The sequence below is a fragment of the Perognathus longimembris genome, chromosome 16, assembly GCF_023159225.1.
Source record: "Perognathus longimembris pacificus isolate PPM17 chromosome 16, ASM2315922v1, whole genome shotgun sequence".
Taxonomy (NCBI): Eukaryota; Metazoa; Chordata; class Mammalia; order Rodentia; family Heteromyidae; genus Perognathus; species Perognathus longimembris.
The window spans coordinates 2401396-2425975 of NC_063176.1; the positions used below are offsets into that span (position 1 = coordinate 2401396).

General features: G+C 48.2%; 2 protein-coding genes across 8 annotated transcripts in view; both read left to right on the plus strand.

The window, feature by feature from the left end:
- Ankrd17 (ankyrin repeat domain 17) overlaps nucleotides 1–3095 on the plus strand; it is a 122008-nt gene extending 118913 nt beyond the window's left edge. For all 6 annotated transcript variants that reach the window (XM_048364546.1, XM_048364549.1, XM_048364547.1 and 3 more), the window contains 3 exons: nucleotides 152–330; nucleotides 774–938; nucleotides 1659–3095. In XM_048364546.1, the coding sequence (XP_048220503.1) occupies nucleotides 152–330; nucleotides 774–938; nucleotides 1659–1718 (404 nt within the window). In that variant the 3' untranslated portion in view covers nucleotides 1719–3095. The remainder of the gene's footprint in view (nucleotides 1–151; nucleotides 331–773; nucleotides 939–1658) is intronic.
- A 3040-nt stretch (nucleotides 3096–6135) lies between these two features.
- On the plus strand, nucleotides 6136–15717 carry LOC125364836 (cytochrome c oxidase assembly protein COX18, mitochondrial). Of its 2 annotated transcripts, none has more exons than XM_048364553.1 (6): nucleotides 6136–6245; nucleotides 7530–7634; nucleotides 9632–9795; nucleotides 10047–10177; nucleotides 12425–12532; nucleotides 14874–15717. In XM_048364553.1, the coding sequence occupies exons 3-6, from the start codon at nucleotides 9651–9653 to the stop codon at nucleotides 15045–15047; spliced, it is 558 nt and encodes a 185-aa protein (XP_048220510.1). In that variant the 5' UTR covers nucleotides 6136–6245; nucleotides 7530–7634; nucleotides 9632–9650; the 3' UTR covers nucleotides 15048–15717. The 2 variants fall into 2 exon arrangements, with proteins under 2 accessions (XP_048220510.1, XP_048220512.1); XM_048364555.1 differs by having other exon boundaries at nucleotides 10056–10177.
- The last annotated feature ends 8863 nt before the right edge of the window (nucleotides 15718–24580 follow it).

Below are 24580 nucleotides of genomic sequence, written 5' to 3' on the forward strand. Positions count from 1 at the left end.
ACAAAGTCACAACAAGGAGAAAGCAGAAAGCTAATTGTAGAAACTTATGGTGCCAGATGAAAGCAACCACCTCAGGGTGCAGAAGTTATTAGCACCTGTCCCTTAATTTTAAGTATTTCCAATTTTTGTTTTTCTCTGTCTTTTCCTTCAGACAAAGTAGACTGGTGTAATCCTGGGATGGGAAATCCAATGATTCACAGACCAATGTCTGATCCAGGAGTGTTTTCACAACATCAAGCAATAGAGCGAGACAATACAGGAATTGTAACTCCTTCTGGTACATTCCATCAGCATGTTCCTGCAGGATACATGGACTTCCCTAAAGTTGGGGTAATGGTGATTTAAATACACAATTTCATTTCAAAATGTTTTCCCTTAAAATATTAATCGTCTTTGTTCAAGTAGAATGCTTATGAAATGATTCCAGCAAATGAGTCAAAAAATCTAAAATACGAATATTTAGTTCTCATTTATTTAGAGGAGTATCTTTTTGTTTTATTTTGGGGTTTGAGGTTAATTTGGTTTTGTCTTTTTAGCAATACTCTGCTTTCATGCTTACTAGGTGAGCACTGTTACTGTGCACTAAGTATTTTGAATATACTAGGCTTATTTATGATCTAATGTTAAATAAATCATAAGGAAAAATATTTTAGTCCTTAGGTAATAACTTACACATTCCCAAAGAGGAAATTTTATATGTCAGTTTTAAAGCTATTAATCCAATTGGAAAAAAAGTTAAAAGTGACTTGAATCTTTTTTTTTTTTTACTTAAGGGTATGCCTTTTTCTGTATATGGGAATGCAATGATTCCGCCAGTAGCACCTATCCCTGATGGTTCTGGAGGACCCATATTTAATGGCCCTCATGCTGCAGACCCCTCTTGGAACTCACTGATAAAGATGGTTTCAAGCTCCACAGAAAATAATGGTCCTCAAACGGTAAGACTTATTATATAGCAAACATTTATGATATACAGAAATATGGTCAAATCTTGGTAGCAAGAGGATATCATTTACTAGTGGATGTCATTATTTACTAGTGATGTGTTAAGTGATGGAGGTTTTTGAAAGGTACTGTGTTCAAACTGTAATTAACTGAGCATTTATAGAAATGTTTGTATATTTATATATTTTAGCATTATATATTTAGCTTATTTTGGTGTGTTTTAATAGCTTGAATTCATCCTGTTTTCAAAACCATTAATAACTCTAAGAATTGGTGATCTATCATATATTTGGAAGCACCATAGCCTAGTAATAAAGTGCTTGCTTAGTATGGCTAAAGTCCTAGGTTTAGTCCTTAGCATTATAAAAATATTGGGCTGGGAATGTCTTAGTGGCAGAGCGCTTGCCTAACATGCACAAAACCCTGGGTTCGATTCCTCTGCACCACATAAACTGAAAAGGCCGGAAGTAGTGCTGTGGCTCAAGAGGTACAGTGCTAGCCTTGAGCAAAAGGAAGCCAGGGACAGTGCTCAGGCCTAGAGTTCAATGCCCAAGACTGGCAATAAAAAAATTTTTAAAAAATAAGTTTCCCCATCATTTCTTACCATGATCGTGAGTTATTTTAGAATAGGGACTTCATGAGTTTTATACATTTATTTTAACCAGCTACCTGTTGAGTACGTATTTCATGCAATGCATGTTGTCTCCTCCCAGGTGTGGACCGGCCCCTGGGCACCTCACATGAACAGTGTGCATATGAACCAGCTTGGCTGATGAGGATCAGCTTGTCAGCCTGCAGACTCCTTTTCCTTCAGAGGAAATCACAAGTGGCCAGAAAAGAAAACAAAAAAGTTATGTTCCCAAATCATTCTACTGATGTGCTTGACTGAAGTGTTTAGGCTTTTGGCAGAAGAACTTACTAACTGACCTATTTTCTGTGAACATTTGTGACTGCCCAGTCCCCATCATCATCCATTTTACCTTAGTTAGCATTTTTCTTATCCTTTTCTTTATTTTTTTTTCTTTTTTCTTTTTCTTTCCCTCTTCCCCTTTGGACATAACTTTCTGTTGAAGCTGTTCTTTGGCTGGTTGGTTTTAGTACTGTAAACTGCTTCTGAGCAAACACGGAAATTTAGCAAAATTATGTAAACTTGATCCTGAAGTTTTAGAATGGCAAATAAATGTACAATTGTTTACATAACAGAAAAGGCTAAGCAGAAAGTAAATTTCAATATGTCAGTATAGAGGCTCTACTTTATGTAGACTTAAATTAATGTGAGATATGTACCTTCATATTCAGAAATCTGGATGTTTCCTTCATACATTAAACTATTAATAAGCATAACTTTTCTACTTGTGTAATTTGGAATATAAAGTAAAATAATGATCATTACCAGTAAGTGTTTCTCTGCAGTAGCTTTAAAAACACCCCTCTTTCTCTTTACAAGTTGGTTTTAGCCAGGCACATACAGACGAAATTTCTGACTTTAACATGTTTTTGTTAGTTACCTTTTCATACTTTTAGAACTAATACACACTTATCTCTTCTTTTCTTCTTACCTTTGCCTTTTCTCCTTTACTATGCCAATAAAACTCTCTCGGTGATAGTGAAAAAAATTCTATTAAGATTTTCACTGTCACAGCTGCTATCAAAAAGATGGAGCATCCTGCTCCTCACCAGTGGTTTATTCTAATCATAAAATACCTAGACTTTGTGAGAATTTAAAATGACACAATAGTTTCCCCCAGTCAGCACATACAAGTTCTTAATATACTGTTAATTATGAAATAATTCATTGTACTATTTTATATTGGATAATATCGATTCTTAACATTGACTTTCCAGTTATCAAGAGTCAACATAAAAAATTCATTTTTCAGTAATGTAGTGGAAAGTATCTTTTTTCAATTTGGAAGGATTCTTGCTCTCTACACTTGTATATTATCAGTAAAAAAGGATAAATGGCTAACTTGAGCCAAGTAATAAAAAAAAGTTTGCCATTGTCATTAAGACAATTTATAGTAGATACATGAATACACATATTGAACTATCAAGTCTACATTTAACCTGTTTGTATTTCAGGGCCACACTACACTCAGTGGGATTTATATATTTCATCCATTTGAAACAATAAACCATAATATATCCAAGAAGAGTATGTGTCTTACCCTGTCTCCTGTGGGAAAATTACACCATTGATATGTGACAGAAACTAAGCACAAAGGTGAAGGAATGTATATATCAATGTGCCTTTTTTAAAAATAAATTACAAATTCCACACTTAGAGAAATTCCACACTGGGTAACATTAAAAACTAATTAAAATTCTGATAATTCATCCAGAAAAGATGACACTATGATTCAAATAAATGACATAACTTCTTGCCTAAAGTGGCCTGAATAGTCAAAACATTTTGAACAAATATCCAGACGTTTGTGAATAGCACACTCATAGCTATTAATTTAGGAGGTGATTTAAAAGTATATAAATTTGGTATTCTACCTATGATAGGCCCAAGTTTTAGAAACAAGGATTGAAAATATACACTACAAATAAATATAGTTGATATTAAAATGGGGCGACAAAATATAGACTCGAATGCACCATCTTTTTTGGAATCAGGCTTGTAAAGTACAAAGCCGTGGTTTTAATAGTCTGTAGATGCCATAATCCATTTCTTCTCTTCCTGTGTTACATACCTTGATTGCCTAAGTTACCATCCCTTGAATATAAAGTATTCTGCTGTGTCAGAATTTTTAAAGCGTAGAATAGTTCAAAACATTGCTGTTGTTATGTGCCACTTCTACCTCTAAATGAATTCACACTTTCAAAGAGAAGTGCCAACTTTGTATCTTCAAGTAGAGAAAACCTGGGTTAAAGATGACATAGCAAGGTGCTGGTGGCTCATGCTTGTAATCCTAGCTGTTAAGGAGGTGGAGACCTGAAGGGTTTCATTTCAAAGCCAAAGTTTGCAAGATTCCATCTCTAAAACTGACCAGGAATATGTCAGAGTACAAGTGTGGCTCACACGGTGGATGGGCAAGCATACCAAGTGAGAGGCTCTAAGTGTAATTACTCTACCCCCCATGTATGCTAAGTTTAAAAATAAATAAATGGGCTGGGAATGTGACTTAGCAGTAGAGTGCTCACCTAGCATGTATGAAGCCCCTGGTTCGATTCCTCGGCACTGCATACACAGAAAAAGCAGGAAGTGGCGCTGTGGCTCAAGAGGTAGAGTACTAGCCTTGAGCAAAAAGAAGCCAGGGACAGTGCTCAGACCCTGAGTTTAAACAATTATTTATGAGAATAAATATGTCTAATGAATACATGAAATAACTATGTTAAGAATTCTGACTAGTGTCTTTGGTTCAGTATGCTATAAGACAAATAATATTGACTGAACAATTTAACAGAAATATTTCTCATTTCTAAAAGCTACATCCAGTATGGATACGCTTGACTGTTCTGTTCACACCCCAGAGGGGTCCATCCTTTTATAACCTAATTAACTCCCAAAGCCCCCAGACTCAAATACAGTCACTAGGCAAGTAATGTGGGGAAATGGTAAACACTGACTCCAGAGCAAACTCCTCTCCTGCATTCACTTCAGAGACCGACGGCAGGAAATGTTTCAGGCGCTTCGTTTTTTGATGGGATTCCTTGGTGTAAACATCAAGAACTGAAAATGCTGCAAGCCAACATGCGCTTAGTACAGACCAAACGTCAGAGCTCAGCATGGCTACACTGTGGAGTCGTTTTAGGGAGCTGCTGGTGTGCTGGGACTCGTGGTCAACCTGGCCGCCGACTGTGAGCACTGAGCCGTGCCCAGCAGGCACCCCATGGACGTGCAGCTTTAGGGTTACGAACGTGAGCCGCCGGCGGTGCCGAGCTGTCGTCCGTTTTGTGAAAGTAGGGGACTTCTGGAATCGAGAGAAAATTGTCCTCGGCCCTCATGGTTAGGTGAGCCGCCTCACAGGTACCATGGGCCTTCACCCAGGGGGTGTGTCTGGGAGGTTCCTCCTCCCTCCCCTCCTCCTCTCCTCTTTTCATTGAATCTCCGTTTAGTCAGAAGACAGAAAGCGTCCAGAATGGACACACACAACAACATGGCTGGTGTCAAACTGCAGCGGTGAAAGACACCTAGCCAAAGACATGAGAAACCCAGGTGGTCCTGGGGCGCCCACATCACGCGCACGCAAACGGGGCGGGGGGCACTTCCCTCTGGCCTAGGGGCCTTGGGTAACCTTTTTTCGTTCTTTTTCTTTCTTGGGCTAGTGCTGTGGTTTGGCCTCGGGGCCGGGCACCGTCCCTGAGCTCCGGTGCTCAAAAGCTGGGCCCTCTGCTACTTGAGCACAGCTCCCCTTCCGAGCTGTTTTTGGAGAGAAGTCTTGGGCTCCAGTTCCAGCTCCCACGGGGTGTTGAGTCTCGGTGGAAAGCGCGGGGGTGGTCCACAGACACGGGGGACGCCCTCGGTGTGCCACGTCTCAAAAACCAGCCGAGCGGTGCACGGAGCCCTGGGTTCGAGTCCCCAGCACCACCTGCACAGAAGAACCGGAAAGCGGCGCTGTGGCTCCGGGGGCAGGGTGCTAGCCCGGAGCAAAAGGAAGCCAGGGACGGTGCTCAGGCGGGCCGCGGGAAGGCGCGGCGCCCAGGGAACACCGAGCGCCGCTCCCTCGCCGGCCACGCGCTGACCGAGGGGACGCTCCGCACTTCCGCCCTGCGCTCCGCCAGGCCCCGCCCCGGCGCCGCGTCCTCGGGTCTGTCGTCATCTCCGGTGCGACGCGACGTCGCCCGCGGGACTGCGGAAAGGTCAAGGTGGGCGACGGGGCCGGGCGCACGCACGCACGCACGCACGCATGCGCAGTGTCACCTTCTCCCCCGGGCGCCTGCGCGGCGCGCCGAACGCCGGTTTCCTCCTTCCCGTCCGGCCTGTCGGTCGGTCGGTCGGTGAAGCGAGTCCGGCGCCTCGGGCCCGTCCCCGGCTCGGCCCCGGCATGCTGTGCCGCCTGCGTGGTCGATGGCTCCGGACGGCGGTGCCCCCCGCGAGCGGCGCCCGGCCGCGGCCTCCCCCGGGCTGGGCGGCGGCCCCGGCGGCGGCGGCGGCCTCGGCGGCCCCGGCGGGCGGCTGGTACGAGGCCCTGGCCGCGTCGACGCCGGTGCGGGCGGCCGAGGACGTGCTGCTGGCCGCGCACGCCGCCACGGGCCTCCCCTGGTGGGGCAGCATCCTGCTCACCACCGCGGCCCTGCGCGGCGCCGTCACGCTGCCCCTGGCCGCCTACCAGCAGCGCGTCCTGGCCCAGGTGAGCGGCCCGGCCCGGGGGAGGGCGGGCAGGCCCGGCGGGCGGGTGGGGCGCCTGCCCGCGTCCGCCCCGCCTCCCCTGCGCCCCAGGGCCCTGGCACCCACCCAGTGCGCGTGCGCGGCGGGGATGGGGCCGGGGTGGGGGGGCGGGATTGAGGCCCAGGCTCGCAGCAGCAGCGGGAATCCCCTCCCCCCCACCCCACCCCACCCCCCCCCCCCCCGATCGCGTAAAGCAGTGCCCTTCCTGGCCCTCTCCCGGGGTGCCAGATCGAACCCCACGGAGCTCCGACGACGGCAGAGGTGGAGGGAGGTCGTTCCCACGGGAAGGTCTCACTGCGGTGAATACAAGGACCGGGGCCCGCAGCGAGGAGACAGGGCCAGCGCCCCCGGAGTTGGCGGCCCCGTACCGAAGCATGCTAATGGCGTGGTGTCTCTTTGAGGAAAGCTCAGCGAAGCCTGGGTTTGAACCCCGTGATCCTGGGAAGTAGTTGCATTTATTTAACACAGGAAGGAACGGGGTCTAGGATGTTAAGTACAAGCCGGGATTTGGACTCGATTTGTGACTGAAAGGCACTAGTGAGGAAGTTAACGCGTGCTTTATTACTTTGGCCATACCTCCAGCCTGGCTTTTTGCTAGTTATATTGGAGACGGTCCCACCCTTCCCCCCCCCCCCTTCTTAAAATGTACGTGGGTCATGGAGCTCGAACTGAAAGCCTGAGCTCTCTTGCTCAAGGCTAGCTTTCTTCTACCGCTCCGGAGAGCCACAGCGCCTCTTCTGGTTTTCTGGTGGTTCATTGGACGTGAGAGCCCAGGCTGGCTTTGAACCGCGACCCTCAGCTCTCAGCCTTGCGAGTAGCTAGCATTACAGGCGTGAGCCGCCAGTGCCCGGCTCCCACAGACATATTTTTTTTCCAGTCTAGCTTCAAACCTCAGTTTCATCTCTTGAGCAGCTGAAGTTACAAGTGAGAGCCACAAGTGAAAGTTAACATCTATGCTTAGTTTCTCCTCCCCTGTTGAACTCAGATTACCTGAGCTCTACAGTTTGAGCAATGCCCTCAGCCCACAGATAGCTTTTTGCCAATCTGATCTTGAGCTTGAAATCCTCCTGCCTCTGCCTCTCCTTCTGGAGTCATTGGGGTTTCAGACATGTGCCGCCATGCTGGGCGTGGACCAACAGTTTCTTCATCTACAAACTACATGTTCAAAGAAGGGAATAGAGAGTAAGATTCAGAGTGGTCATGGATAAAGGTCCTTTCTGTGCTTAAGAAATTACTTTTTCTTTAGTTAGGTGGAAAATTTGCAACCAGAAATAAAGGACATTGCCAGGCACCTTAACCAAGAAGTTGCAGTTCGTGCAAGGCAGCTGGGATGGTCCAAAAGAGTGAGCCGGTAATTCATTTCATCCATGTGAGACCATGAATGTGTGTGTGTGTGCGCGTGTGCAGTGTCAAAGCTGACGTTCATCACAGCTTTGGGTGTTCTGTCAATGGTGCAGGAAAGTAGTTCTTTCACTTGTTCATGTTTCAACAGGTTCCTGTATGCCATGGCAGTTCGTACATTGGCCTGAAAGCAAAGAAATGCACACAAAAAACCTATTTTGTAGGTGGTGTCCACGTGCTTATATGTGTTGGTACCGGGGTTTGAACTCAGCTGCCCTCAGGTAGCCAAGGTCCTGTGCCTTCCTTCCATATCCAGAGCAGTTGCACACATAGCTTTTTGGGATTAAAAAACCCATCCAGTGGCACCTGTCTGCCCTCAGACACCGCCGTTGCCGCTGGAACTTGTGAGTCCTGCTTCGCCAGTCAGCCCACATCATTATTTGGTTGATTTCCCAAATTTTGATCTTTTCTAGACTATGACTGAGTAGTTACCAGCATTGAGGAAGAAAAAAAAATCGTGAACAAATGTATATTAAATAGGCTGTTATTCATATGTTGTTTTGTAGGTACAAACTTGCCATCTTTTGAGGGTTTTTTGGTTGTTTGGCTTTTTGAGAGGAAAATTGTAGCCCAGGTTGACCTTGAATTCTTGAACCTCCTGCCTCAGCTTTCTGAGTGCTAAGATTATAGGCATGTACCATCTTTTATTAATAGGAGCTCATGTTGATCTTTACTGCTAAAAAGACCTGACATTTAAAAAGAAAAAATGTGATAGTTTAACATCTTTATTTGGTAAAAGCTGACAAACCTCTGATTTCGAAATCTTATCATTCAAAAGAAATCTGAGAGCTATAGGCTTAAACCAAAAGAAAAGACGGGTAGCAATTCCTCTGAGTAATCCGCAGCCTTGATACAACTGGACCTTCTACAGAACTAGAAGGGTGGTTATGCAGATACATTCTACACAGACAGGTGGCTTTCCAGGAAGAAGGCTCCATTTCATATCTTGAAGGGTAAAATGGAGTAGAGACTCCTTGATGTAGAAGTCTGCTTTATTGGTGTCATCCAGGAACCAGAGTATATATGTAAGTGTCTTCAAGAGATGTAAAGATAAAAACACAAGAATAGAATATCTGTGTGTACTGTCTTAATTCAGTAATTTGACTAAATTCAGCAAAACAATTGATGGCCTACCTTACCAAAAATATGATTCAAGAGCTTTGAAAAATAGTTAACATCCGACACTTGAACCCAGCCCCCAGGAGGCAGAGGCAGCGGGTTAGAAGTTTGAAGTGAACCAGAGCTCTGTAAACACCCTGTCTCAGCAACAGCAACAGAGAACCAGCACTTGCCTCTCAAGGAGACTTTAGGAAGCAAAACTTAAGAACAGACTAAGGTAGCAAATAGTAAAACAGGTGAAGAGAATCTTCATGGTGTTGAGCATTTTGCTGGTCCAGTAGCACACACAGTACACAATTATTCAACTACGAAGAATATATGTCAGTTTTGAAATTTTTCTCTGTTATAGTCTAATTGGCTAGAGATTGGAGACAGTCAGGTTACCAAATTGTTGTGTACTAAGTTATATTATTCTGTTGTTGTTGTTTTTTTGACAAGGCTTTATTTGCCTTTTGCTTAGGCAGCTTCTATTCTTTTGCCAATCCCGGGGCTTGGACTCAGGGCCTGAGCACTGTCCCTGGCTTCTTTTTGCTCAAGGTTAGCACTCTGCCACTTGAGCCACAGCGCCACTTCCAGATTATTCTGTTTATGTGGTGCTGAGGAATTGAACCCAGGGCTTCATACATGCAAGGCAATCATTCTACCACTACCTAAGCCACATCCCCGGCCCCTAGGCAGCTTCTTAACATGAATTATGACAGTAAACATTGACAGAGGTCCAAATCTTTGCATCACTAACCACTGGGTGGGTGTGATTTTGCTTTGGGGATCAGCCAGTAAGTCTTAGCCGCGTGACATCTCCTCTCTTGCCTTGTGTCCTCCATGCAGGCTCACTTACCTAACGAACATGAGGAGGCTTGTTTCAGAGCTGTATGTTCGGGACAACTGCCACCCTTTTAAAGCCACGGTGCTGGTCTGGATTCAGCTGCCAATGTGGATCTTCATGTCGGTAGCCCTCCGGAATTTTAGCACAGGAGCAGCACATTCAGAAGGTAAGTCCTCTTAACCCTGTCCTTTGACAAGAGAAAATACAGTTTTCATAAGTACGATTAACTGTCTTAAGTATAAACAGGTCATCTATATTAAGGAAAAAATTGTTTTGAGCAACAGATTGCATTGTGAATAGAAACAATGGAAATGGAGCGGGTGTGAATGGTGGGCGCGCAGGCCACCTTGGAGTTTTCAGTCCTTGTGTTTTCTGTCCGTGTTCATTCTGAGTTCTGACATGCGCATTCTGACACAGTCTGTGCAGGCCCCTCCGTTCAGGAGCAGTTGGCGTCAGGCGGGGCGCTGTGGTTTCCTGACCTCACAGCGCTGGATTCCACGTGGATCCTGCCTGTCTCTCTTGGTGTCATCAATCTGTTAATTGTGGAGGTCAGTGCTTTCATAGGAAGTTACTTTACCACGGAAGCCATCGGGCTTTGGTTGCTGCTGCATATATTTGAGATGGGTGGAGAGCATTAAGTCCTGGGGCTTGAACTCAGGGCCTTGGGCGCGGTCCCTGAGCTTTTGTGCTCAAGAATAGCACTCTACCACTTGAGCCACAGCTCTGCTTCCAGCTTTTTTGCTAGTTAATTGGGGATACAAGTCTTGCTGACTTTCCTTCCCTGGCTGGCTTTGAACCATGATCATCAAGTCTCAGCCTCTTGAGTAGCTAGGATTAAAAACATGAGCCCCTTTTGCTGGTGCCCTACATGAATTTAGTTTTATGACTTGTTTTTGATAAAGATGGTAATTAAGATGCGTGGCAAGTAAGAGTAGTTTTATTTATTGTTTTGTATATGTGTTTGTGTGCACATGTATCTCATGTGCATTTGTCTTGATGCATGACTTTAGAATAGAAGCTTTCTTTATCATGTAAAACGGGAACATAATACAGACCCGTCCTCAGCCACCCACCCATTACCCATGCTGCCTTACTCCGTGGTTTAGCGAGAGCACGTCTATGACTTTATAGAGAGCTGTTCTCAGACTGTGAGTACAGCATACACTAAACTCTTAGAAACTTCAGAAATTGACCTTAGTTGAGAGCACACATGCTTTATGTCCTCTGGTTTGCAATCAAATACTCATCGTTATTGTCATATGCCCCTTTTCTCAGACAAGGAAAAATGAAACGGGTACAATCTTAGGTCTTTTGAGTGATGATTTCTTAAGCAAAACAGTGTTTAATCTAAAAGTGTTTTCTTAAGAGCACCTAGCTCAGCTCTCTAACGGTGGTTGGTATTCAGTAAATATTGGTAGGAAGAAGGGAGAAATAGACACATAATCTAAATGATTAAAGTTATTGCTGTAGTCCTTTCCATATACCATCTACTGTCTTAACAAAAGCTTATTCTTACTTAAAATACACTATATGTACCAGGCATTTTCATAAGCAATTTACACGGATGTAATTGTTAGAATAACCCTGTGGAAAAAGTATCACTACTGTCCCCTATTCCTTTCTGGCTGTACCGCTCTAGGTTCTGCACTTGCGAGGCAGGTGCTCTGCTACTTGCGTGATGCCTGTACCCACATTAGCCCATTTTAAGGTAGAGAGAATTTGACATAGAAAGGATAGAACTGCGAGGTTGGGCAACCATTGAACATGTGGGGCTGAAGCCCAGATCACTGGTAGGGAGGTTGTCTGGCTTTGCTCTGGAGTCATAGTCATTACACTGTGCTTCCCCTAAGTAATCCAGAAAGCAGGACTGCTTTTCCTGCCTTTGGGTTCTTTTCCTCATGCTGCCATGCCAGACTGCAACCTTTGAGACACCGAGTGAGTACTTTTTCCATGCAAGACGCTATGCTTAGAAACAAAGGCAGCGATTCTTACTTAGCACCTATCTTCTGGGGACCCTTCAAGTTCCATTTGATAATTTACATAATAAGATAAGTCATGCAAATTATCTGCTTTATTTTTAATTTCCTTGTGATTCTAGCTGTGGAATTCAGTGTCTTCCACATGCTCAGCAAGCACTCCATTCTGAGCTACATCCTCGGCCTTTTTCTTATTTCATTTATTCATTTATTTCCACTTTTAAAAAATCTATTGTCTTAAGTTGTTATAAAGGTGAATTACAGAGGGGCTAAGGTTACATAAGTCAGGTAAAGAGTACATTTCTTCTGTACTGTCCGTCAACCCCTTCCCTCAGCCTCTCCCGGTGTTTCCTTCCCATCCCCACCCACAAATTGTATAATTCATTTTCAGCATGGTGTCTAGTGAGTTCCACTGATGCATTTGCTCACTCTTTGTCCCTCCATTTCTGCACCTCCCTTGCCCTCTCAAAGACAGGTAAATGAACAAAGCTAGGACTATCCTCTGGTCTCACTGTGTGGATGCCTACATCCGCATATTGCACCAGCACCAATGAGCTGTACAAAGGAGCTTCATTTGGGGTGTCCACGTAGACCACACCCTGTACACCACTCTCCCTCACCTCATTCTCGGCACGCTGCAAGCTTCAGCTTTGTGTGTCATACATGTACAGAAAGTATTTTGACCCTATTAACCTTGCCCCCGTCCCCTTGCCTCTCCCCTGGTGCTTGGTAGAGGCTAGTAAAAAAGTAAGCATTTATGTTGAGGCTTGTCTGGTTAATATGCATTTTGATGATCAGGGTGTGTGTGTGCCTTTTCAGATCTTTGCTCTGCAAAAAAGCGGGATGTCCCGCTTCCAGACGTACGTCACTCACTTTGTCCGTGCTGTGTCGGTGTTGATGGTTCCGATTGCTGCCACGGTGCCTTCCGTGAGTAACCGCGCGCACTGGGGATCCGACCCTTCCATGGGCCATGGGGCTCCGCCTCACGCACCTGTCTACCAGATAATTCCTAACACGGTTCTTGGAATTGGCTAATTTTCTTTAGTCTGAATGTTTCTAAACTCCTCTACTAAATCAGCCTCCTTTTCCTGCCTCCCTTTGCACCGCACCTGAATATCATATTTGCCTATGGATAGATTACTTGATAGGTAGGAGCTTTTTCTTCCTGTATAGATAAAAAGAAACAAAAGCCTCTGCTAAGTTTCATTTGGGTTCCTGTATGTTATTTAATCTTACAGCTTTGTTTTAAGATGTAAAACTCTGTTTATAGGTACACTTTTTTTGTTTTTGTTTTTTTTGCCAGTCCTGGGCTTGAACTCAGGGCCTGAGCACTGTCCCAGGCTTCTTTTTGCTCAAGGCTAGCACTCTGCCACTTGAGCCACACTTGTGGCCATTTTCTGTGTATGTGGAACTGAGGAATCGAACCCAGGGCCTCATGCATGATGGGCAAACACTCCACCACTAGGCCACATTCCCAGCCCTGTAATTAAACTTCTTGGTAGAAGAAGATAATGAAATAGTTCTTAGTTATTTCAGTCTTTTGTATATTTCTCAGAGGTACTATAGATATGTGTGATTAAGAGGACAGAGCTGAGACAGATTTGTCTCTGTCTTGATCAGAACCAACCAACATGTTAGCCCGAAATGTAGAAATTAATTCTTGCTAGTAGTTCTGGTTATTTGAAATACCTTATAGTACTTGTTTTAGGAATTTTAAGCAGGATATTTTTGGCATCACATGTATTTTTCTGCTGTCACATGAACATAATATACTGTCATTAGTGGCAAAATATTTTTTATCATCTCTGAAGTAGATATTTGAGAATTAATGAAGTAGTATCAAGTTTCTAATACCCTCTGAATGTAGAACAATGAAGAGTCGCTGCATTTCTGGGGGGAAGCAGTACAGTTAGAGCTGAAGGAACCCCAGTGAGGTGGGAATGGCAGCAGGGAAGCTTCCGGGAGAGTTAGGTTCCGCTCGCGCACCGATGTGTTGGGATGTGGTCGGCCGACACCGTGTCGCTGTGGGAGGCCAGCCTGCCGCCCTCGGCCCCTTCCGTTCTCCAGCTGCCGGAGCCTGTCCTGCAGGGGTGGAAAAGGACACTTGGACAGGATTGTGCTCAGAAGAACTCGGAAAGGATTTATGTCCTTCTCTACAGTTGTTTTTTTCTTTTTTTAAAGATAGCAGTACTAAGCAAAACATGAGATTTGACTTTATTTTTGAGATTGTGTCTTGATTTCTAACTCGGGCTGGCTTCAGACACAGTTCTTGTGCCTCTGCTTTCCAAGGGTTGGGATGATAGCCATGCGCTGCTCTCCTTGGCTTCAGATTTTGTTTCTGAGAATGAGGAGGGTTGATATGTAAAGGCAGCTGTGGTCACTGAGGCTGCGCTCCTGTGTTTTCTTGCGTGGTGGCTGCGTCGGGTGGTGGTGGTCTCAGCGACGACTGATGCTTAGTAAACACCGTGGACCCCGCACCAGGCACTGCTAGGCTCCTTTACCTCATCCACGTCTCCCCACAGTGCAGTGGTCTGCGGGCACAGAAAGGTGCAACGCCCCACCCTAGGTTCTACTTTGACAACATCTAGGTAGTGTATCTCTCAGTTCTACCCACGATGCCAGTCTGTCTTTGATGCTGTATAACTTTGTGCACTGGCTTGCTGTGGAAGAAACACAGGCTCTTAATGTGGGCCACACACTGTGCTCCATCTCATTTATGACAGCAAGCCTCTGAGGTAGGTATGATTACATTCTGCTTTATAGATGAGGAAACCAAAACAAAAAAATGATACAGAGTCCAACAGTGGCAAAGTAGATGCATTCCCAAGCAGCTTGAGCCAAGAAACTGGACTCTCCCCCACATGGTTTTGCCTTTGACGTCTCTCTTCATGATGTGCGCACATGTGTGCACATGTGCATACACACGTACACACACAAAGAGTGTGTGTGGAAAAGTGAGTTCGAGGGCCACTGAAGTTGCCAAGGTAACTGGCCTCCTTGCCAGTATTCCGCCTCACAGTCAGCTTCTCAGGAGATGGGAAGGGAAGTGTGCTTCGGGCCACGCAGGAGGTGAGCTGACCTTGGGCCTCTGCCATCCACCTGCCGCTTTCCCCCATACGACGACCTGTTAGATCGCTCACACGTGTCTAGCAGCTGGCCTTGCTCCGTCCCTGAACACTTGTGTTCACAGTGCTTTCACCGTCTGTGCAAGGGACTCTGGCGTCCTTGAAGCACGCACCACGCTGACATTCTCATCTTCTCTTTGTAGTCGCTTGTGCTCTACTGGGTCTGCTCCAGCCTTATGGGCCTCTCCCAGAACTTGCTGCTGCGCTCTCCTGGATTTCGCCAACTCTGCCGAATACCACCGACCAAGTCAGACTCGGACACTCCTTACAAAGACCTCTTGGCTGCCTTTTGTGTCAAGTTCATTTCAAGAAAATGATGTGTTTTCAATCATTTTGAAGGAATTGCAAGTAGCACTATTACTGTAGTGTGTTCAGATTTGGGTCGTATTTAATTTGCCTTTTTAAAAAATCATGAGCTACATAAAGTACTCTTGCTTTAGCTATAATTCACGTCTTCTGACAGTGTCTTTTAGTGCTAGAAGTATATACGGTTAATTGTAAAAATGTGTGTTTCTGTTTATAAAATCACGGCTCATTAAAGGTGTCAGTACTTGGGGAAGACAGAATTAGATACTGAATGTTAAATTGTGCTTAGTACAGCACATGAGATTTTTGTAAAGTAATAGGATCTGGTGAAGTGATTTCTAAGATTTTGGATTGGAGGATGGTTATGGTCTTGTTTGAGCATTTCATAAGAGGCCATGTGTGGCTTTGTCTTCATCAAAATTCTGAGCCTTACAATCTGAGAACCCTCATTGACCCCCACTTGTCCTTTGGCAACTCCTAGCTAAGAAATTCAGTGAATGTTAAATTAATGTGTAGATAGAAAAAAAAAATAGAAATACACGCAGTAAACTGGGTGTGGTAATGACAGCCCATAATCCCAGCTACTTCGAAACTAGTAGGGAGACTACTTGAGCCTAGATGTTTTGACCAGCCTTGGTAACATAGTAAGACCCTGTCTTAAAAGAAAGGGTAGGAATAAAAGAAAAAAAGATAAGCAATAGGGTAATTCATGCATACACATACCTGCAGTGTTATCTACCAATTGTGTTCTGAAAAAATATGATATGCTCCTTTTCTGTGCTTTTAAGAATTCTAGAATACAGAGTGTAACATCCTATACTGCTAGAGCCCAAAGTAGAATTTTTTCATGCAGGAGAGAGAACTTTATTCAGGCAAACTGCGGGCCTGCTGCTGAATCCCAGGCATGTGTGGCAGGCCCCAAAGTGGAATGTATAAGCATTTTATTTAATCCCACAGGAAAAACCCAAGGTCAGCTTCCTATAGTGCAGGTGGTGTTTGTTTTCTGGTGTATATGTCAGTTCTGGGGATTGAACTCAAGACTACATACTCTTTGGCTTTTTTACTCAGGCTGACCCTCTATGTCTTTAACTATACCTCCACTTCTGATTTTTTGCTAGTTAATTGGAGTCTGGATTTGCCTGCTCCGGCTGGCTTAAAACCAGCTGAGTTCAAGCCCTAATACTGGTATTTTAAAAAAGCAAAAGAAGAAATAATAAATTTGATAGGCGTTGGAAAAAATTTTAGCTTTTTATTGAGAAAATTGTAACTTTTTATTGGTAGAAAAGATCTAATTCTTAGAAACCCTGTTATCTGTCTTACTGTTTATGATAAAATAAAAACTCAAGTATATGCAGACATTTCTTTGAGTGATGTGTGTTAACTCTTTTTTTTTTTTTTTTTTTTTTTTGGCCAGTCCTGGGCCTTGGACTCAGGGCCTGAGCACTGTCCCTGGCTTCTTCCCGCTCAAGGCTAGCACTCTGCCACTTGAGCCACAGCGCCGCTTCTGGCCGTTTTCTGTATATGTGGTGCTGGGGAATCGAACCTAGGGCCTCGTGTATCCGAGGCAGGCACTCTTGCCACTAGGCTATATCCCCAGCCCATGTTAACTCTTAATTGATCTACTTAATGGAATTAGGACGTTTTTACTAAGTATTTTACTAAGTATTAAGCCAGGTGCCGGTGGCTCACACCTGTAATCCTAGCCATTCAGGAGGCCGAGATCTGAGGATTCCCAGCTCAAGGATAGTGCCCAGGTCCTGAGTTCAGGTTCCAGGACCTGCACACACATGAGAGTCCACTCTGCAGTGGTGGAATGCGGTCGACACGAGCGTGCAGCACCTGATTTCCTGGTTGAGGCAGCTTTGCTTTCTAGTCACAGGGAAGGGACTGGAACTTGAGACAGTTCTTGCTATTGGTGGGTTAAAAGTTACTCATTTCCCCCAGTGATTGTTTGCAGTGATATCAAGGTTATTCTTAGAGATCTGAGCCACCCCGAGAGGCTCAGTGGCGTTCAAACAAGTTAAGACTCGCTTCCGTCCCTGCAGTGGGTGTGCTTCAGTCGCAGTCCATTTAGTACTTTTTCCAATTTTTCTTTGCTTTTTTGCTGCTGTTCTGCTGTTAAATGGCCTTCGGATGCCCTACCGCAGCGTCACCCCTAATGTGTCTAAGCACCAAAGGACTGCTGTGCCTTTAGGAGAGCAAATCCGTGCGTGTTGCCGCGTGTTGGCAGAGTCCACTCCGTTCCGTCGTGTTGACACGAGCGTGAGCCCGGCCAGCACCCGGGCTTTGCGCGAGGATTCCTTGTTCACTAACTCGGAGCTTGCTGACGCGAATGGAGAGATGAGGCTAGACAGCTGCTTCTCGACTTCACACGCGTTACATCCTGATAAGGCGGGGCGCGCTGGTCTTAGTCCCGAGCGCATTTAACACCCACGGGAGGTAGGCAGATGGGGGGGGGGGCGCTGGTTGCCACGGTGACAGGAAAGCCTTCCAATGACCAGGGTCACCACATGGGGGCTGATCACATTCCTGGAGCCAGACAGGGCTGCCATGAAGGCCCCGTCACCCGTGGAGGCGGGGCTCCTGCCCTGCGGGGGGGGGGGGGGGACACAGTGACTCGATGACCCCAGTGCCCGCCTCCGTTCTAGACTCGCCCCGGCCCCCACTCGGTCACGGGGCCGGCGTGGCTCTGCTCTCCCCGCCAGCTGGGTGGCTCCCGCGTGCTTCGTCTTGTTCCAGGCCGGCAACCGTCGCTGAGGATCCTGACCGCCGAGGCCGCGCGGCGCTTGCGCAGGACCGGAGCGCCGTGAGCGTGGACACCAGCGCTGTGCGGCCGGGGGAACCCAGTGCCCCCCAGGTGCCCGGGCACCGTGAGCTCGCCAGATGACAGCCGTCGCTCACCTCCCGTCGGCTGGGGCACGCGTTCTGTCGCTCAGAGCAGAGCAGGAGCTGTAAAGAGAGCAGCGATCGTAAGTCACTCCCACCCGGGACGGGCGCGTTAGTCCTGGCAGGGGGGAGGGAGAAATACAAAGCCAGGCCCAGAATGAGGGACCGGAACCAGCAGAAGGCCGTGGGACGGCAGAGCCGAAGCAGGAGGGAGCAGGCTGTCCTCGAGAACGTTCTGAATAGGCAGGCCATATCTGCCCTCCCTTTCAAGGTCTGGGTCCTAGGCAATTTGGCCTTTGAGAAGATCAAGTAAGAGTCTGTCTTGAGGCTGGACTGGTTAGTCTGGAAGTCACGTCATAGTGCCAAGAATGCAGCCCAGGGTGAGCTCGGGAGAACCAACCAGGAACCACTCGATGGCGAGCTCGGGAGAACCAACCACTCGATGGCGTGGGCCTAGTGTCTGTGGAGAATTCCTTTCCTCAGAGAGACCATCCTGAGCTGAAACCCCACACCTGGTTCCTCACCCACGGGCTGGCTCAGAGGGGGCCTTTCCAAATCCTCCTTGCTGAGAAGGCCCGTGTAGCGCACACTCTATACACACACACACACACACCACACACACACACACACACCACACATACACACCACACACACCCTGCGCCTCTAATTCTTGGTCATCCTCTACTGGAGTCCACCATTGCGCAAAGGGAAGCTCTTGAGAAGACCAGGCAGTCAGTAACAAAGGAAGTGTCTTAGTAAAAGAAGACGGTAGCTGGAATAAGTTTTGTCTAAAGTAGGAATTTGAAGGCACACGTCCAGCCTTGTCCAGATAATTACAGTGGGAGAGAGAAGGAGGGGGGGGGGAGATCCATAAAAGAAAGAATAAAGCCTGCAAGTACATATTCTGAGAACATTTGAACTGGTTCTCTCCCCTCTCCCTCTCCCTCCTCTCCCCTCTCCCTCTCCCTCCTCCCCTCTCCCTCTCCCTCCTCCCCTCTCCCTCCTCCCCTCTCCCTCTCCCTCCTCCCCTCTCCCTCTCCCTCCTCTCCCCTCTCCCCTCTCCCTCTCCCTCCTCTCCCCTCTCCCCTCTCCCTCTCCCTCCTCTCCCCTCTCCCCTCTCCCTCTTCCTCCTCTCCCCTCTCCCTCTCCCCTCTCCCTCTCCCTCCTCTCCCCTCTTCCTCCCACTCCTCTCCTTTCTCTTGTCTTCTCTCCTCTGTCCTCTTTCCCCTCTTCTTTCCTCACCCCTCTCCCCTTTTCCCTCTCTCCCCCCACCCCCCCGTGTGTGTGTGTGTGTGTGTGTGTGTGTGTGTGTGTGTGTGTGTGTGTCTCCTCTCCTGCTGGTCCTGGGGCTTGATCTCAGGGCCTTGGCACTGTCCCTGAGTGTTTTTTTTTTGAACCACTCTACCACTTGAGCCACAGCTCCACTCCTGTCTTTCGGGTGGTTAATTGGAGGTAAGACTCTCACGAACTTTCCTGCCTGGGCTGGCTTTGAACCTCAGCCCTCAGATCTCAGCCTCCTGGGTCGCTAGATAAGAGTTCCAGGCTTGAGCCGCTATCACCCAGCTTTGAGTCATCTTTCTAACAAGGGACAAATAAGCCAAACCCTGCTCTGTTTGAGGTAGGATTGGTCAACCCTAATAACCCCTAAGGGGGGGGGGAAATAGATTAAGGATGCAAGTGAGGAGCTGCTCCCGGCACTTAGTAATTCCATCAGAAGACCTTCAAGCCGGCGAGAGGCCCAGCGCAGCGGCTCCGAGTTAATACTAGATGAGCAGAAGGAAGCAGAGGGCCATCAGTGGAAGACGTCTTGCAGAGCCCTGGATCTGGAGAGAGGTGAGGGGTGACGGGGGGGGGGGGGGGCTCACCTGGTGCACACAGGCATGTCAGGTCTGAGTCACCGAGTCACAGGCAGAGGTGGCGGAGAGCAGGGGACTCCAGGTCAGAGGAAAGGTCTGGACGCAGGGACAGCGTAGCTCCAGCCCCAAGCAGGAGCTGCCAGGGGGCCACACGGATCTGCGTGCATTGCACACCGGCATGACAGGTGGAGTTAAAACCCCGCCAACCACCGTCTAAAGATAGAGACAAGAGTGTTCTAAAAGATAAACTGGCTCCCCTGGAACCCTAGCAGGTTAGGAGTCTGAGATCCGACGATCTCGGCCGGAAGCAAGCCCGGGTAGATGAATTCCCGAAGTCTTCTCTCTCTAGTTAACTACCAAGAAGCCAGAAGTTGTGCCCTGGCTCAAGTGATACAGCACCAGCTAACCGACAGCACCCAGGCTCCGAGTTCAAGCCTCAGTATTGGCACCAAATAAATAGATACTTTTAAAGTCAGTGGAGCTATCAACCTTAATCTTCATGTCTGGTGAGAGCAGAATTCAGATACAATTCAAAAAAGTAAAAATGATAGGACCGTTTCTTAGGAAAGGAATTCACTTCCAACAGACTGAAAGAGAATGCTCTGAAAACCGGCTGTTGCTTCCATGACAAACCTGACTCAGAGAAAAATGACTCCTGGTATTTTTTTTTTTCTTGCCAGTCCAGGGCCTTGAACTCAGGCCCTGAGCACTGTCCCCAGCTACTTTGTGCTCAAGGCTAGCACTCTGCCACTTGAGCCACGGCGCCACTTCCGGATTTTTCTTTTTATGTGGTGCTGAGGAATCGAACCAGGGCTTCATGGAGCATGCTAGGCAAGCGCTCTGCCACTAGGCCACCTTCCACGAGAAGCTATTTTCATGAAACCCCACCATGTTAGAGTTGACTTCTGGAGCTGGAGGTGCCGCTCCAGTGGCAGGGCACCGCTGCGTAAGAATTGCTTTTTCTGGCAAGCCCCTGCTTTGCCCAGGTGCCCTGGTTTGGGTTGGCGACTTGGAACAGCTGTTGACCCCTTTCACACTAGCCAATTGCGCAACCCTGCACCTGTTGGGACCAGGGGCTATAACAAAGCCGGGATGAGTCCTGGGTGGCCGGCCCGCCCAGTGTGTGCGCATGCGTGTCTTCTGGCGAGGCGCACTTTCTGGTTTTTGATGCGGGGTGCCGGTGCTGGGGCTTGGAATCGGGGCCTGGGCTCCGTCACGAAGCATCTTTTGCTGAAGGCTGGTGCTCTCCCACCCGAGCCGCAGCTCGACTTCTGGCTTTTTGGTGGTTAAAGATGAGAGTCTTGTGGACTTTGTTGCCCAGGCTGGCTTTGAACTGGGTCCCTTGGGTCTCGGGCCTGAGTGGCTAAGATTTCAGGCCTGAGCCCCGGACTGGCGGTGCCAGTTATTCTGCAGAAGCAGACTTTGCCTTGCCACGTTCCTCTCGCGTTGGTGTCCTTACTCTTTCCCTACACTGCATCACCTTGAGACATTCCCAACAAGCTGAAATAAATAATAATAGTGTTCATTTCGAACGCCAGTACTCTCGTTGGGAGTCAGAACGAACGTAAAAGGAGTTTCCGTGTATAGTGGAGGGCAGAGGTGAGCAGAGACTTTACAATGGACTCTGTCCCCTTCCTCTTCTCATCTCCCCCACAAAGCCTTTAGAACGATGTGACGCGTGTGTGCACACGCGTGTGTCCTGCTTTCCAAACTCTGCCGAGGAGGCAGTGTTAAAGACCAAAAACTAAGCTCAAGGAGTTACTCCTTTTTCCTTTCTTCTTCTGGTTTTCTTTTCCCTGGGTTTCATGCGTGACATGAAGAAGAAGGCGAAGTCTTTGTTTTTGGTGTCTGGTGGTTTGTTTTGTTTTTTTGTCTGGCCAGTCCTGGGGTTTGAACTCGGGGCCTGAGCACTGTCCCTGGCTTCTCTTTGCTCAAGGCTAGCACTCTGCCACCTGAGCCACGGCGCCATGCTGGCCGTTTCTGGTGCTTGAGGAATGGACTGGAGGGCCTCGCGCGTGCTAGGCGAGCGCTCAGCCTCCTTCCCAGCCCAGCCACTGATCTGCAGGTAAGCGTCTGCCCCGGCCACTTCCGCGTGGACAGGTGAGTCCGGTGGTGAAGATCCACGCGCAGCCTGTGCGTACCCACGTGACCGCCAGAGGGCGCGCCACCCCGTAGCCGGTGAGCACCGCCTGGGCGGAGTCCCGCAGGCAGGCTGGCATCCGCCACTCGGTCGTTTCTCCCAGTTTAACTTCTTCTTCTTCACGTCGAGGCCACGAGGCAACGATGTGCTTCCTGGTCACGTCTCAACTCCAACACTTTAGTGAGAGCCTGTGGAGAATAAGTTCTTGCACAAGATTACACTGCTTGCACTGTGTGGCACAGTCAGCGTGCTCGTGACCTTGGCCTTTGCCTGTCAGGGCAGCCCTTCTAGAGCCTTCCATGCGGGAGACACGGTGCGGCGCCGTGCCTTGAGGATGCCCTCCCCCCCGTCTCTGATTCTCTCACCGTCGTCGGTTCAGGATGCCCTCCGCCCTCCCCCCCCCCCCCCCCCGATTCTCTCACTGTCGTCGGTTCGAAACCAGCTTCACAGCGGAGCTCAGGCTCCCTTTCCCTTCACGCAGCGCTCCTTGCTCCTCCGCAGGTGCTGTTCCCGCTCCGCACGCTGTGCCTGGCGCTGCCCCGCGCTGCTGCCGCGGTGCTGCGTGCTTCTCCCGCGACGGTGCGTGTGCTCTCGGTGCGTGTGCTCTCGGTGCGTGTGCTCTCGGTGCGTGTGCTCTCGGTGCGTGTGCTCTCGCGTGCCGGGGTGAGCCAGCTCCTGAAACGTTGTTTTGGCTTCGAGAACAAATTTCCCCAAATATAAAGTATACTTCTCTCCCCAGGCCTGCGGACATGCACATGGTCTGTGCACACGTGTGTGTGTGTGCATGCGCTGGGTGCTTCTGTCCGCTGAGCCTCGAGCACTTTCCGCGTGCGGTTTCCCGCGGTGCTGTTGTGTAATCCAGTAGCACTGACTTGCACGCTGACGGCCCCTCGTGACGGGCTCCCTGCCCCTGGGGTGCAGCCTGGGCCCGCGGCGGCAGGACCGGAGGCCTTCTTTCTCCTCCCAACCTGGCATTTTAACCCAGGACCTCGCTCGCGCCTACTGGGCAAGTACGCCGCCCCTTGGGCCATTCCCCAAACACCTTTTCCCCCCTTCAGCTTCTCTTTCGTGGGCCTCACGCGTTTTTCTTGGCTGGGCTGGGTCCACACTGTAGGCCTCTTGCCCATTCCCTCTCCACAGCTGAGATTACAGACGTGAAGCACCACTCCTGGTTTGTTCATTGAGATGGGGACCCTAATAACGTCCCCCTCTCTAGCCTTGGATCGTCGTCCTCTGGACCTCTGGCTCGTGAGTAGCGGGTATCACAAATGTCTGCTACTCCACGCCCCATCGGGTGTGGAAGGTTGTATGAAACACTGGACTGTACGCGTTGCACTTTTCTCACTGGTTAAAAAGAAGATGGAGTTATTGGTCCGAAATTGCTGATAGCTCACTGGGTGCAGGTGGCCGAGGTCTGCAGTCTGGCTGGGATCTGAGGATTCTGGCTCAAAGCCAGCCTGAGCAGCCAAGGCCACGCGCTTCTCTCCGCTTCACCAGCCAAATGCCCAGCTGGAGCTGTGGCTCAAGAGACGGGCGGTGCCGTCCACCCGCCGGGGCTGGAGTCCATCGCCGTGGAGCGAGGCGCGAGCAACTGGGGGTTCTTCTTCAGTGCAGGTTTTAGGCGGTTGCTGTCTGTGTTTTATTACTCAAGCCCTCTACCTCTTGAGCCACAGCTCTGCTTCGCGAGTGCTGTTATTTTGGTAGTTAATTGGAGGTAAAGGTCTCACAAACTTTTCTGCCTGGGCTGGTTTTGAACCTTGATCTTCAGAGCTCGGCCTCATAAATAGCTAGGATCACAAGTGTGAGCCACCAGGACCCCATGAGTGAGTTTTTTTATTTATTAGTATATGTGTTAGTTCTATAAGGAGGGTTTCGTGGTGACATCTCCATCCATCCATCCCTCTCTATCCCATACCCTGCTTCTTAGGACAGTTTGAACAAGTTTTGTTGTTTTGTTTTCATACATAAACTACTTCAGTCACTTCCAGGTTGTTAACCCCCAACCTCCCCACTGATGCCTCCCTCCCCGCAGAGACGGCTTTTATTGTTATTCAGTGTTTTTATTGTGCATTATTTGTACCAAGAGGTTTGACTACAGAACCTACATGACGTTTTCATGTATGTGTACATTGTAAGATACTCAAATCAGGGCAAACATACCTAGCTCCTAAAACGTTGATTACGTCTTTGTTTTCTGCTGTACTTGCGGAGCTTGAACTCAGGGCCTGGGTGCTATCCCTGAGATGTTTTTGCTCCAGTTGGGGCTTCACCACTAGGAACCACAGTGCCACTTAGAGTTTTTGAGTGGTTACCTGGAGATAAGAGTCTCAAGGGAATTTTTCTGCCCAGAGCAGTCTTCAAACCGTGATCCTCAGATCTCAGCCTCCTGAATAGCTAGGATTACAGGCGTGAGCCTCCAATGCCTGTCCTTCTGTTACTTCTTCATGGGAAAAATGTTCAAAAAGTTTTCATCCTTACCTATGATCACCCTACTGTGCCTACTTAATTCTTCTGTAAAGATCAGGTCTTGAAAACGTTTTGCTTGGGCAGGCCTTGAACTCAGGTATCAGATACTGGTGGAAGTTGGACTCTTTTTTTTTTTTTTTTGGCCAGTCCTGGGGCTTGAACTCAGGGCCTGAGCACTGTCCCTGGCTTCTTTTTG

Excerpts from the sequence above, each read along its gene's own strand:
- LOC125364836 (XM_048364553.1), top strand. The coding sequence starts at position 9,651 with ATGAGGAGGCTTGTTTCAGAGCTGTATGTTCGGGACAACTGCCACCCT. Across the intron at positions 9,796-10,046 it reads AGGAGCAGCACATTCAGAAG|TCTGTGCAGGCCCCTCCGTT; the intron begins GTAAGTCCTCTT and ends ATTCTGACACAG. Across the intron at positions 12,533-14,873 it reads TTGCTGCCACGGTGCCTTCC|TCGCTTGTGCTCTACTGGGT; the intron begins GTGAGTAACCGC and ends TTCTCTTTGTAG.